The sequence below is a fragment of the Tinamus guttatus genome, unplaced genomic scaffold, assembly GCF_059628265.1.
Source record: "Tinamus guttatus ecotype Peru unplaced genomic scaffold, ASM5962826v1 Tinamus_guttatus_pri_ptg000306l, whole genome shotgun sequence".
Lineage (NCBI taxonomy): Eukaryota > Metazoa > Chordata > Aves > Tinamiformes > Tinamidae > Tinamus > Tinamus guttatus.
Window position 1 is genome coordinate 482,777 of NW_028288840.1, and position 14,359 is coordinate 497,135.

At 39.4% G+C, this 14,359-nt stretch overlaps 1 protein-coding gene across 1 annotated transcript in view; it reads left to right on the forward strand.

Moving 5' to 3' along the window:
- Positions 1-871: 871 nt before the first annotated feature.
- ADARB2 (adenosine deaminase RNA specific B2 (inactive)) overlaps positions 872-14,359 on the forward strand; it is a 296,328-nt gene continuing 282,840 nt past the window's right edge. The window contains exon 1 of the mRNA XM_088528177.1: positions 872-1,006. Coding sequence (XP_088384303.1) covers positions 907-1,006 — 100 coding nt within the window. The 5' untranslated portion in view covers positions 872-906. The remainder of the gene's footprint in view (positions 1,007-14,359) is intronic.

Genomic DNA, 14,359 nt, shown 5'->3' on the forward strand with positions numbered 1-14,359 from the left:
GCTGCTGTCATCTTTCTTCTCTGTAAAAACCCCTCTGCTCCAGACACTTTAATTGCACAGTTGCCTAAACAAGACACTGCAGAGTGTTAACACATCATTCCGAGCAACAACATACACCCCTTTTCACGAATCTTTTGCCCTTGGTTGTGAATTTAGCAGAGCACATACCTTAAAAATAACTGGAGATTCCACAGCAGTTGTTACAGTCTCTCACACAAGGTTTGTGCATAGTGGCATCCTTTGACAGCGACTTGCATCCTTTCCCTGGAAGCAATAAGCACTGCAATTAGTGAAGTAGTTAGGAAGTGCCTGGCTGGGGAAGACAGCCGCGGAATTGCTGTGTGCCTGCATAGAAACACAGTGTTCAGGGTCCACATGGTCTAAAGCAAAATATATGTATTTAATATATATATATATATAAATAAGTGCAAAAGGCTGGCAGCCTTGCCCACAGCACCCCGGGTGCCTTCGCTCCCTCCGGGGCCGCTCCTCGCTCTCCGCGGGTGCGGATCCCGCGCCGGAGGGGAGCCGCCTCGGAGCTGATGTCAGCGGGGGAGGCAGGAGCGATTGGGCTGCGGGAGCCCCGGCGGCGGCGAGTCCGCCCCCCGCACCCCCGCGGGGCCGCCTTCAAAGTGGCCGGCGCCGAGCAAGTCGCGGAGGGGCGAAGAGCGGCACCGCCACCGGCCTCCGCCCCGGCACGATTCATCCTGGCCCGGCCAGGCCAGGTTCGGTTCGACTCATCCCGGCCCATCCCGGCTGGGCGCTGGCGGGTGACAGGCGGCGCTCTGGGCAGGACCGCGCCGCCGAGCCCGACCCACCGCGCTATAAAAGCGGGCGCGGGCAGCGGCGCACGGAGGCGAGCGCGGCGCGGCGCGGCGCGGAGGCGGGGGGCGCCCGGCTGCGGCCATGACCTCCGTGCTGGGCACCGGCAGAGCGGCCGGAGCGCCCAGCGGACAGCTGAAATGCAAGTCCAAAAGAAGAAGGAGGAGGCGATGCAAGAGGAAAGGTAAGGGAGATTTCTTTTTCTTTCCTTCTTTTTTTTTTTTTTTTTTTTTTTTCTCTCTCTCTCTTTTTGCCCATCTTTCCCACACGCGCTTTCTCGCACTCAGACACATCTCCTGCTCCTGTTCGTGCATTTGTTTAGCAGCCGGACACTTGGGATGCTCCTCCGGGATGCTCCGCCGGCCGGGGCAGCAGCGGCGGGGGCGCGCACTGCCCCGCCGGGAGGACCCGCAGGGCAAACGGAGCCGCTGCGAGCGCCGTCCTTTGGGGAGAGGGGATCCCCGTTCTCCCCCTTGCTTTGGGCCGAGGGGCTCCAACTCCGCGGGGACGGAGACCCCGGGCGCTGCTGCCTCGCATAAAACTGCAACTAATTCCTATTTTTCACAGTTATTTCCCTGCCACTGCCGAGACGGGCACGGTTGTGTTTGACCGGAGCACAGAAATTGGTGCCCGAGCACGATAAAAGGGCAGAACCGGCACCTGACAGGTTGCTGCCGCCCAACTGCCCTTCTTTATCCGTTTTTTTAAGAAGCTCCGCTGAGTTCTGCTATGCTGAAGTTATTATTATGTGCAAACTGTTTTTGTTTGCTAGTTTGTTTGTTTTCTTCTTTTCCCACTTCTGAAGACAAACCTTTGTTAGAGAAATACTAAATGTCATAATCCATATAAGTAAAGCTACAGGATGTCATTGCAAGCAGTGGATATGTCCTAGATAAAAGCACTTCTCAACGCTGTCCTGTTTTCTCCTGTAGAGAGGATGACACACTAGTGCCTGATTTTTTGATGTTTTGCCTGAACAGCCAAAGTTAATAGTCTGCGAACACTTTAAAGTAAAATGAATAAGAAGGAGAGTGCCAGAAGTGCCCAACTGCGATGCACTAGGTTGCAGAGACACTAACGAGAAGTGTTTATCGAAGCCATACATTTCATCCAATCTGTAATTGTCATCATTATGGGCGACTAACATAAGTTTTAGTCAGCTAGCTCATCCGCTCAAGCTGATGCTGTGGATGTGCTATTTCTTCTGATTCTAGAAACTCCAATTTAGAGGCCCCATTAGCTAAGTGTCTTTTAATTATTGCTTATCTTAGAGCCAGTAAGAGTGCCACTTAGTAACTTTTTAGAAAGATGTCTAAGCAGGTTTTGTATAGCAACTAGTGAAAAAGCTGGTCAAATGCTAAACTATACAGTCTGATTCTCGTTGCTCTAACATTCATGCCTAACCTCTCCTCTTATTCATAGTCATAGTAACGAATAGTAATCTAAGCACAAGTGAAAACAAGAAATGTGTAGTAGTGCCAATGTGTGTGTAACCTTGATTTGTTACTCCAAATCTTCAGCATGCGATAACACCTGGTGATGATGATTTTGTTGTGTGCTTCATTACACAATAAATTTAAAAATACTGAGCAGAAGAAGAGCTTCCAGACTCAATGTGTTTAAATCTGCAAATACTTAAGACGTGCTCTACAGACTTCTATCTGTTCCATTTGTTCTAGCAAAACTACTTGCTTAGGGAATTAAAAACTTAGCCTAGTCTGAGCTACCCTGTGCTTGGCAAACAAAAGTGAGGCAATAATTCATTCACCTATGTAATGGAGCTGAGGTGCTTTGTTATAAAGGTAAATTGTAAGTGTTAATCTTTCTAAGAAACAGCCCGAAGTGAGGAATCCCTAGTAAGACAAGTTTGCTGTTGCTTCCTTTGCTGCTGGGTGCTTTGGCAAAATAATGGGGAAGCTGAACGTTTTAAAAAGCTGACAACTTGCTAAATAGTAACTTGGTAAATGACGGCTATTTGCCCGCTGCCCAGCTGGAGGCTGCTGGCATTCTAGAAAGAGCTTGGCTGACCAGTATCAATACGAGGCTGTGCACTTGAGTTCATTTTTTATTCCTTTAAATGTGCTGTTGTATTCACCTTCCAAACAATGTAATTAGGGTATAATAATTAGTTAGTACAATAACTATCAGGAGGCATGCTTGTGTTCATACTTTTTAGAATTTCTTTTGTATACATTTGCAGTATAACAATGCACATGCATGGATTTATATTGCCAAAAATGCCTGTAACTTAAGAAACACTCAGTATTAAACCTGTGGGATTTAACTGTTAGTGCTAGTTTGTTTACTTATCATGTATTTCTCTGTCTTTTCTGATGGTGTCTAATACACACAAAGTATTTAAGAAATTGATTATGGGAGAGATTAGTCCAGAAAATGTTTATTAGTCCCATAAATGACTACATCTTTATGAGAATAAATATGTGCTCCAATGTTGTGCAGATTTATTCTATTTAATAATTGCGAAAACTCCTTTTAAAGGGTTACACCAAAACCTTGCACATCTAGCTATTCTCAGAGCCTACTCCTTTGCTTATAGCAAGAATACTTGTAGCAGATGCTTTTAAGCATGTAAATACTCACATATATATGTGCACACACATGCACACACACGCATACTCATGCACAGATATCTACGCAGATGTGTACAGAAAGAAATTCACTGCAGTATTAAATGGAAATTGAGTATTAATCAGAATAAGAAAATGAAATTTTCTGTCACATCCACACTCTTTAAGGAGATGAATTGAAAAAATTATTTATATTGTGTCAGACATGTTACATATGAACTATGTTTAAAAAAGGATTGAGACATTGCTTTATAAAGCGTCTGGGAATGCCTTGTAGTAGAAACAAATATTTTTTGTATAGTAGCATTATTTTTATCCTTCTGGTTTACTTTCTGGGTATTCATTCATGTTTTTGTTTGTATTAGTGTGAATTGTAAAATAGCATGTTGGTAGCCCTTGTAGCCCCTTTCTCCATTTTTCTTATACCTGGGTGCTCTGTTTTAGGAGTTTTCTGAGGACAGACAGCAAGTTCAAGTGAGAAAAGTAAATAATATTCTCTCAATAGATAAATTCACTGCTAAAGGACAATAAAACGCACTTGTTCCAAGAGAGAGAGAATTTTCATATATGCAAATCAAGCACTGAAGACTGTAAGACCGTAAGTGCAATTCCAGTGTGCAAAGAAATTGTCCAGCAATTAATTTGCACACGCCTAATTTTTACATTTATTGAACCTGAAACCATTCAGTATAAAGAATCTACCTACATGAGTTATCATTAAATATCCTTGCAAAGAGTATTAAATTGCATGTATATTTTTGCATAGCATTCAATTTTATACTACTTATAGAAAGTACATTAAAAAAATAAAATATTTGGATATCCATAGGTATTCATTAGGTTATTATAGGTAGGGATATTTTTCATTGTCACTAAGAAATTGAGTATGTTAACTCTCAATGAGAAGTAAACCCCCAAGTATCTCAGAGACCAGATGAAAAATAAATATGGATGCTTGCCAGAATATCTGCGTAATAATTTTGTGTAATAGCAGTAATAGATATTTTATTTTTCTATTTTTTTTCCTTGATCTCTGTGTATAAAATGACCAGAAATTAGGAAAAAAAGTGCTTAATGAGTTAGAGAAATCTCTTTTATATGCTTAGGGATTTAGCAGAAGATGCTGGATTTGTGGGTTCTTGTTTTATTTATTTCAAGGCTTCTGAATATGTCCAGGCACTGACAGAATTAGGTACAGTGGCCTCAGCAGATTTTGTGCAGCTAGGAGAGTGTAGGCTTTAAACAGAAAGTTTATTTGCAGAGATTTGTGGTAAAAGCAGACCAGACAAAAGCAGAGTTGCCACTTACTGATAATGCTAAAAAGGCCGCATTTAGCAGCCTTCGGCAACTTCTTAGAAATCAACGTACAGGAATGAAATTTGAAAAGGGTGGTTGGAAATATGTCACTTCTTAATTTTTTGCCGGTGCATGACGACAAGCAAAGCACCTTATTTGTAAAGCCATTTTTGCAGTTTAAGTTAATTATTGGCAATGGGAGAGAATCAGGTAGCCGTGATGCTGCATCAGAAAGCCCTGGCTGTGGATGCTGCCGCTATCACAGGCCGTGAAATAAAAGTTGACAGAATAAACTAAATAAGGACAGTAAAAGGGTGTGAGAGGCAAAATGATTGTGAAATGAAATTCCATGTAAAATTAATGAAATAGAAAAATTGTGCTGAGGACGGAGGGAGGAAACCGGCTTGGTTCCTCATCATCCTGCAATGCCAAAATAATAAATGAGCGCGCTTCATCTTGGCAAGGATCAGGGACACAGCTCCTTCTTCACAACGGGTTTGCACTGTGCTCCAAGATGTGTTCCGCTTATCTCGCTGCCTGACAGCTCAAGAGGAAAGGACTGGATCTGGTGATAAAATTAAATTGATTAAACCTTTATCCATCATCTAATTTTGTGCCTTTCTTTTCTTTTCTTTTCTTTTTTCTTTTTTCTTTTTTTTTTTTAACTATTACCTCTGATTTCTAGTGATCCGTGTAATGACAGCAATTTGAGATAGCATCAAGGACATTAGCTACAATGACTGAACTTAAATTTAGAATAAAAATATGGGATTCATGAGTCCATATCTAAATAGCAGACAATTAGGATATAGTAGAGTCATGCCTTCCTAGCAACAACTCAGAAGTAAGAGGGTAATAAAATGGTTTGTTTTACTTTGAGAGAGATGCAAATATTTCAATTTGCCGCAAAGTATAACTTATGAAAGTAGACATGCCAGCATAAATCTGGACCATATTTTACATGAGTAATCACAACAATAGCCATCTTTACATTTCTGAACAAGGAACGTGTTCGGAATGTCAAGTGTGGAACATGTCAGGTGTTTTGCTTTCTTCAGTGGTGACGCAAGGACATACGAACCGAGTCGCAAAGTGTCACAGTGTCGGAAATTGTTGCATATTGCTTAAACTCCTAGGGCTCCTCATTGTCATTTGAGTAGGGGAATTCTTCTATAAGATGGTTGTTTACAGCCTTGCTAACAAATTCCAGTTTTAGAGATTAGAGTTCTTAAAATACTTCGGGCGACCCGTTCTGAAGTGATACACCACAAAGGGAAAAAACTGCACTAAAAATTAAAGGTTGTTTGAAATTGCCTAGTGAAATGTTAAAGCTACTAAAGGTCTGTGCAAAGTGTTGTCATAGGTTATTTTAATTCCTTTTAGATTAGCAAACTGCATGAATTGAAAGATTAAGGTATCTGAGCTCCATTAACTGTACTGCTTTTGAATGAATGCTGTCCAGTATCGTATAGGTTTTGTGAGCAGCAATGAATGTAAATTTATTCCCATGTTTACAGCTACCTCTACAACCTTTCTGTCAGGTTACCGTTTTTCCCTTGTACACTATTAGTTATCCAGACAAAAAAAGCTGATATGGATCAGTAGATGGATCGTTCTAAAAGCGTCTGTGATGAACCTGATATCTTTTACGTAAAACAACTTGGTCTGCTTGAAAATTATGTAAGTTTCAATAGTAAAATAAAGTGCTTGCATTTTTTTTTCCAGCTGGCCTGTAGGAATTTTAAACAGGTTAGCCAACGTAGGGTAGTTTTAACAGTATATTGTGAGATGCGATGTCTTAAAAAGACCACTTTGCTATGTGATGGAAGCTGCTGGTAAATCCATAATATCAGGCAACCCTCCCTGACTCATAAAATAACCAGATTTAATGCTTTAATAGGAAGCATTAAATAGATACTGTTATCGTTGCTGTTCAGTCTGCCTGACTTACTCTATATTTAAAACCCGAGGATGAATTTCTGGTCCTGACGTAACAGCCTCTGCCCAAGACCAAGGACTGGACTTTGCTGTGTATGCCTTGATGGAAACCACTGCTCACTAAGACTTGGTAACAAGGGGAGCACAGAGTAGGGCAGAATACATGAAAAGCAGGATGGATAATGGTAAAGATATTATGGTATCATTAATGAACGAAAGGTCTCTCCTCACTGAGCGTGTGCTCTTGCATTCTGGCTCTTCTGACTCAGAAATGTGCACTAGGAAGGAGGTATTTTCAGGCACAAAGGGATTCAAGATGTGTAGAATTTCAGTAGAAGGAAATCCAGAGGATTTATTTTGGTGGAGGAAAACATAAGAGGAAACTATAGTAATGAACGAAAGAATATAAAAAAGATGAACAGGCTGCTCCGATTTATTCATTTTTTGTTTATTTACAAAGAGGCCTTTAGCTGAATTCCAGCATATTTAAAACCAATAAAATGTCTTTTTCTGAGTCAGCATCTAGCTAGAATTTGTCGTTCATTGCTTTGAGGTAGAGTAAAACAAGACATATCCCCGTTTAGAGAGGTGAAGTGGTTATTTGCTCAGCTAAGACTGAAGCCAAAAAGTTTGCTGATCATGACTTTGGCTTTAGGTAGGATACGTTACGATGTCTTTATATGTATCATATATATGTATTTATATGAACCTCCATTTCAGGAAATGATCTGGGTCCTTACTTATGTGGATTAAGAGGCAGGGTGATTTATAGGAGGCTATTCTCTCATGTTCGCTCTGAGTCTTTTTGCACTGACCTGTGTCTTTTTGATCAGTGGACACCTGAGTTCAGGGTGGGTTCTGGGCTGCTTTGCAATACTGGCAATCCAGAGCCACTTGTGTGTCTCACAAAACTCAGAAGCACTAGCACAAACAAAATAGCCACATTTCCTTCAATTATGCTATATCACTTTTTAAGTTTTTATTTTTCCCAATGTGTTCCTGCTAATTGCCCTGGTAAAGCAGTGCTGACAGCGAGATTCATTCCCATCTCTTACTTTGCAATTGATGAGTGGTGAGTTCAGAATGAAAACAATAGAAATTAAAAAACAAACAAACAAACCACAACAAAAAAAAACAACTTTACCCTCTTTCTTATTCCCTTGGAAAAAGAAACAAAACCATGGAATAACGTGTGATCCAAACAAGCTGTATGATAAACACGCGAGGATTTGTTATGCAGAAGACGACCAGTTACTGACATGACCGTGACTGTACTGTCAGAAATGAAAGTTGTGTGGAAGGGGTGGACTCTTGCAAACCTCGGTGCCTTGTGCTCATGGCTCTTGCAGACGCTTTTGGAATCACGTCCTTTCTGGACACCGTCCTGGAGGTTGCAGCTCACAGCGCTGGTGCTCTCAGGATTGAGCAGTGAGTAGGGCTCATCAAAAACCTTCATGATAAAGTATGATTTTTTTTTATCATTTTTTTTACATCATCTTTGCTCCTTGTGGGATAAATGATGCTGAAAATTCTTAGCAGAGTCACCTTCCTCTAAATGCTAACAAAACAACAGCGTGAAGAATGAGAGCTATTGGAAACTGTGGGAAGAAAGAAGGATTTGACAGACATTTTTTCCATCTCCATATAAAGAGATTTACACACAGCTAATTTTATGTAACTGCCTGCTTCTTAGCACTCTGCAGAAACTGTGAAATGGCTGTTTATTGTTTAAATAGTGGGGTTTATAATAAAATGATGGCTATCAAGCCAAGTCTAATAACATATTACCTTTGTATAAGGCTGCTGCCCCTGCTCATGTGGAAGTTGAAATGGAAACTTCTCGGCATGAGTCACAGTGGTAGAATTGAGCTGCTGTGTGTGTATGGGTCTCTCTGTATATACATAATGTATGAAACGCAATTGTTTTCTTGGCTTTAGTTGTGTAGGTGTGTTAAATCAATGGACATATAATTAAATTAAAACTCCAGGCTATGTTAGACAACCCTGCGGAGTCCAACAAAAAATATTTACAGACAGAATTATTTTTTATATTATGTCAAAGAATCTTGTTCAAAGATGTAAAAATAAAATACATATGTAGCTTATGTATCTGTATACATGCACTCATAAATACATACTGTATGTTTGTTTATGGATATATAACATATTCAGAAGATTTTTTTTAAATTGAGAAATAAACAAATAACTCCTTACAATCCATAATTTTCAGGATATTTCTATGTTCTATTTTTGTACATATGCTTTCCCCAATAAATAATAAGTAATTCTGAATGTTGCAGGCAGGAGCTTACACAGGAGCCTGTAATACTCATGTCAGGAAACTCCAAACCTTTGCTAAAAAGGGTGGATTTGGTTTTAAGTTCTTTGTGTGCTGATCTTCCCCCAGATGAATCTTACCAAAGAATCCTTTAAAAGCGAGCAGGAGCTGACACTAAGCTTCTGTTTGTTTTATATCTGTGCATCAGTCCTGCCATAAAACGTCAGGCAAAATGTCCATTGGTTTCTGATTAACATTGAACTAAAATTCACTTTTATTAGTTGGTTTCCAGGTTGCAATTCCTCTCCTTCATGCCATCTGTGAATTGATATTTCAGCATACATATGAATGGTAATTTGGGGAGGCGAGGGGCAGGGTGGCTGCGGTCCGGATTGCTTCCACTGTTGAACAATGTCGACAGTAATTAAATGGAAGCTCAGCTCTTGCTGCCTCACTTTAATAATTTACATAGTTTAAAATCACCTTTAAAAAAAAGAGAGAATGTTTTCTAATGCCGTTGACAGAAGGTCTCCTCCAGTTGCAACTGCTACAGGATTATTGATTTATCTCTGTTTATCATTTATTTATGCTAACACGTCTGAAGTGCATCTGTAAAACCTTTTTTTTCCCCTCTCCCTAAAATCAACATAGTTGACTCATTAACTCATTTTCAATGTGCATTTAGAATGGCCAGTTTTTACAGATGCATAACAGGGGTTTGCTTTACTTAGTAGCGTGCCCACAAGGGCTACTTGCTGTGCTTTCGTCTGAAATCCATGAGCACAACTCATTTGACGATTAAAAAGAAAAAAAAGAAAGAAAAGAAAAAAAAAAAGAAAAAGTTTCACTGTGCAAATAGAGTTTTTATTCAGACAGGAAGAGGGAATATACAGTACTCAGGTCTTTCTAGGTTAACTAGTATCCTGCCAATAATACTTTTAAAAATAATACCCTAGCTCTGCATTCATTCCACTAAAAGAATCTCTGCATGCCTTGGCACAAGGCGTAAACGGGAAGGTAAAAACAGGCATTAGGCACTACGAGTACCGCAGCTCAGGGGATGGATGTTTCACTTTCAGAACAAATGTGGAGATTTTTGAAAATGCACACATGGTTTTACCAGTCAGAAATGAAATAGCACTTCACAGTTTAAAAATCTGGTTTGTAAGAGATGTAGTGTAACAGACCACAGCTTTGGAGACTAGTTGGGCCATGCACATTTTTCAGCAGGTGATATATTCAGCTTAAATGGCACAAGACTTGAAACCACAGACAAGTGATGTTCTGGCAGGTTTTCCTGAAGCCTAGCAGTGAAGCCCTTATTAAATTTACACTTGTATGATAGGAGCTATCTTGGTCTATTTTTCCCTGCCTATGACCTCCTTCTCTTCAGATAATTCCAGCTCATCCAAGCCAGAAAGGACTTTTACTACCCACAGTTAATAAAAAGGCATCTTCATACTCGTCCTGGCTACATGTACTTCCCCGCCAGCATTTCTGCAGAAATTTTTATTAACTCTTGCAAAAGAGAGACCAAGTACCCCCAGTTTACAGAGAGGTAAAACGAGTCAGAACAGTTAATAAATCTGTCTGCAGAATTAATTATCACAGGAGAAGCTCCAGGAGCCTGCAGCTCGCAGACCCCCGTGTTAATGACCCGCTGGTTCATAGCTGTTGTTTCTGCAGCTGCATCACATCTGTAGGTGATGACCCCTCTGGTACTCGCAGTGGTCAATGCATCTCCAGCCTGGCGACGTTCACAGTGCCCGGGCAGAGCGCAGCCACCCGTGTGGCTCTGCAGCCTTTGCTAGGAGGAAGGCAGCTTTTTTTTTTTTTTTTTTTTTAAATATGCAAACAAATTCCTGGGATCGGGATCTTACTTGGTATTAGATCAGCTCCTCAGTTTCCATGGGGAGCTTTTGATTTCTCGCAGAGCTGCTTGCTGTGCACTCTCAGGAGGAGGGGTCTGGGCATCCAAGTCACATTTCCAAGGGAAGTCCTTCTTTGATATTAGCAGCACCTCACTGACAAATCTGTATAATAACTGTATTTGGACAGCATACTTCCTTAAGATGCTTATTGAATTGATTGAAACAGTTATGGATTTTTTTTTTTAATGAGATTGGTCCTTTTAAATGAATGACTTAATTTCAATGAGAGTCAAATATTATCTAAATGTCACAGCTTGTATTTCCATTAAAAATAGTAATAACAGTTGCTACATTTGCATCTTGCTATTAGTTCATCATTTTTATGTGTTTTTGCTTCTTGAAAAAATGAGAATTTATTCCACTTTCACTAAGTAAATTCCTTAACCACTTAACCACCTACCAAAGAATTAGGTTCCTTAACCTCTAGATAATTCTTTTTCTTTGACTGAAATGTGTCAGATAATTCTAAGATTTTTTTAAAAAAAGTGAAAAAGGCCCAGTTTTTGAGTCAAGGACTGTAAATCTAAATGTTAAAAATAATGTTTTTTTAGAAATTCTATTCCTTGATGCAAACTATGGATCATTAATTTAATTTTGTATTAAAAATCATTAAAAGTCACCAAATTAAAATTGAATTAAAAAACAACCATCAAATTACATAACATTTTGTGTCTATATTGAGTACTGTAATAAGGAGTGAGATTTAAGCAGAACATAAGTGGTTTTAGTCTACTATACTAATGATTTATAAGGTAAATGCAAAGACTCCAAAGAAATGCCTTTTCTAAGAGTCTGTAGTATTAAACAATGTATATGCAGCCCTCAAGATATGTGTGTTTATCATATATTTGAACATTTTAAATTTGAGTCATTCTTTACCAGGACGCCAATCTCTTTCGTCCCCTTTCGTTGTTGTCCAAGCTCCCTCGTGTGCATCCTCACCTGTCAGAGCAGCCTGTGTTCATACAAATTATACAAGCAGCACGTGCATGGTACAGGTGGCTGCATCACAGCAATATATCATAAAAAGTCTCTGGGCTAGTGTATGGCCTTGATTCAGCAGGATCGCTTGTGCAGCCCATTGCTACCCGGAACAGCGATAAATGGTAAGTAACAGGATATGCATACAGATAAGCAGGTGCTTAGATATTTTGTGGAAGCAGGGACTGGATTATAAATTAATATTCTTTTTTGTTGTTGTTGTTAAATAATTCCTGTTTATAAAAATTTCTAATGCACCTGCTTGCCAATACATATTTCTCAGGGCTCCAGTCTCATGTTATCATATTTAATTAATCTTCCTAACACTTGACTTGAAGAAACATTTAGTATAGTTAGCATAGATAGCTTTTATGCTGTTTAGGTAGAATTGAGAGACAGCAAAAAAACAAGATAAGGGGTAGAGACTCTTTTTTTTAGCCGCTATAACACCAGTGTGTGCATCATACATGAAGCAACAGGGTGAACAGAGTTTATTAGAAAGAAAGGGTTTATTAATCTTGGCTTCAAATCACTTTGAATTGCTGCCTCTTCTCTCCCTGACATCCTATGGGGAGCCCCGTGCATGGGGCAGAGGTGGTGATGCACGGGAATCCTTGTTGCAAAAATAGATTTTTTGGGGCAATCTTCAGCACAGCGTTTACATATACGGGAAGCACAATAGGCAGAGGGATGTTGCAGATACGATGGGATGCGGTGCTGCCAGCACAGTCACAGTCCAAGGCCGCCCATTGCACAAGATTAAACATTGTGTGGCTTCCCCACCGAATTTGAGGAGTTGGTTTATGTCAGTACAAGACAGCTTGTCCCTGCCGAAGGTTGACAATGTATTACATAAATTTCCCTGCAACAGCTTGTTTCAGAAACTTTCCCAGTAATGTAGATTAAGTTAGAATTTGGTTTTGACTGTTTTGATGCATATTCATTAGATAAAAGCCCAGACAATTACTGTGATAGTTTCACTAGCAGGTGGAGTACGTTTTAGGATTGGATGGCAGTGAGATTTGCTGGTATAATCTCAGAGAAATTTGGGAGATTATTTTTATGATGGAGGGTTTGTATGAAAAGTGAGACCATAAGCAGATTTGAAGGTGATTTCATTATGTTTTTACGATTGTTTGCTTTTAGCATTTTAAATCTAGAATAAGTTCATGCTTAGAACAAATGAAAGTCTCATAGTACAAGAAAGAAACCACACAAATACATGCTACCTAAATAATATAATTTTAAACAGCATTAATAGTTTGCAACAGCATTTCTAAGGAGATTGCATTTACTTTCTGATATAGTAAGAACGATGAGAAAAAGAATATTTTATAATTTCACGTTCCCTATATTTCAAGGTTTCAGTGGCAGTTTTTGTATGGGTTAGGATTACACTAAGTGGCGCTATCACTAGCAAACCTGAGTTTCAAAATGCAAGCAGGGAAGTTAAAATTGCACACGCGAGAAAGCACTTTATTTTGTTTCTGCAGCACAGCGTCAGAATTTAACATTAGAAGAGGTTTAAAAATATACTTGCATAACACAGAAGTTGTCAGTCTAGACTCCCCATCTGTTGAATGCCTTTTTACTAAGTATCAGTAGCAGCTCAGTATCTGACTTCACAGAAATCATCATATAAAAATGCTAATAATTTCTCTACACTATTTTGTTACTAATGAAACTTCAAAGCTATGAATGAATATGTTTGTATTCAATTTCTATTTATATACTTAAACACAGACACTCTAGTACTATGTATATTAATGTGCCAAAATGTGCTCCGGCACTGCGTATATTAACGTAGATGCATATTCATATAAGGGGCTGAACTCAATGGAAGTTTTGTCCCTGGCTTGAATAGGAGTTTGGATCAAATCCATACTTTTTAATGAGTATTGATTCAAGTTTCCAGCATTCACTTGTCTCATAAGGTTGTTTTTTTTTTCTTAAAATTTAAAACTCAACTTTTTTAAAATTTTCCACTCTGCTTTCTTAAAACCCAACTTTCATAGTTGAATTTTAATTCTTAAGCATAAGTTTTTTACAAGCTGCAGCACTGTAACAAGCTGGGGTAGAGATGTTTCGTTGTTGACATACTGCTTCCATACTCGCATCGCCATCCTCCTTTGCTGCCTTCTGTTTGTTTGACTTAAGGCTTGTAATTCCCCAGGCAGTTAGAACTGATTAATTAGCAAACTTCTAGTTTCAGGCTCTAAATTTTTCACTTAGGCTTAGACCATTTACAATCGCCGTTCAAAAGACAAGATTGAATGTCAACCTTGTAATTAATCTCTTTGCAACTTGTACTTCTTATGGTTGTTGTTTGTTCATTATTATCGCTTTTTTTTTTTTTTAAGGTTGAAATGTTGCACTGCACATTATTTGGCCTCTGATTCTCCCAGTTCTGGTTTTGAAGATCCTTGTTGCTCCTTGTAGGGAAGATCAGAGTGAAGTCTCTCCTCTACCTTTCTGCCTCACCTCCTTTGCCCTGGAAAGTATCTTTTCCCCAGTGTGCCAGATGG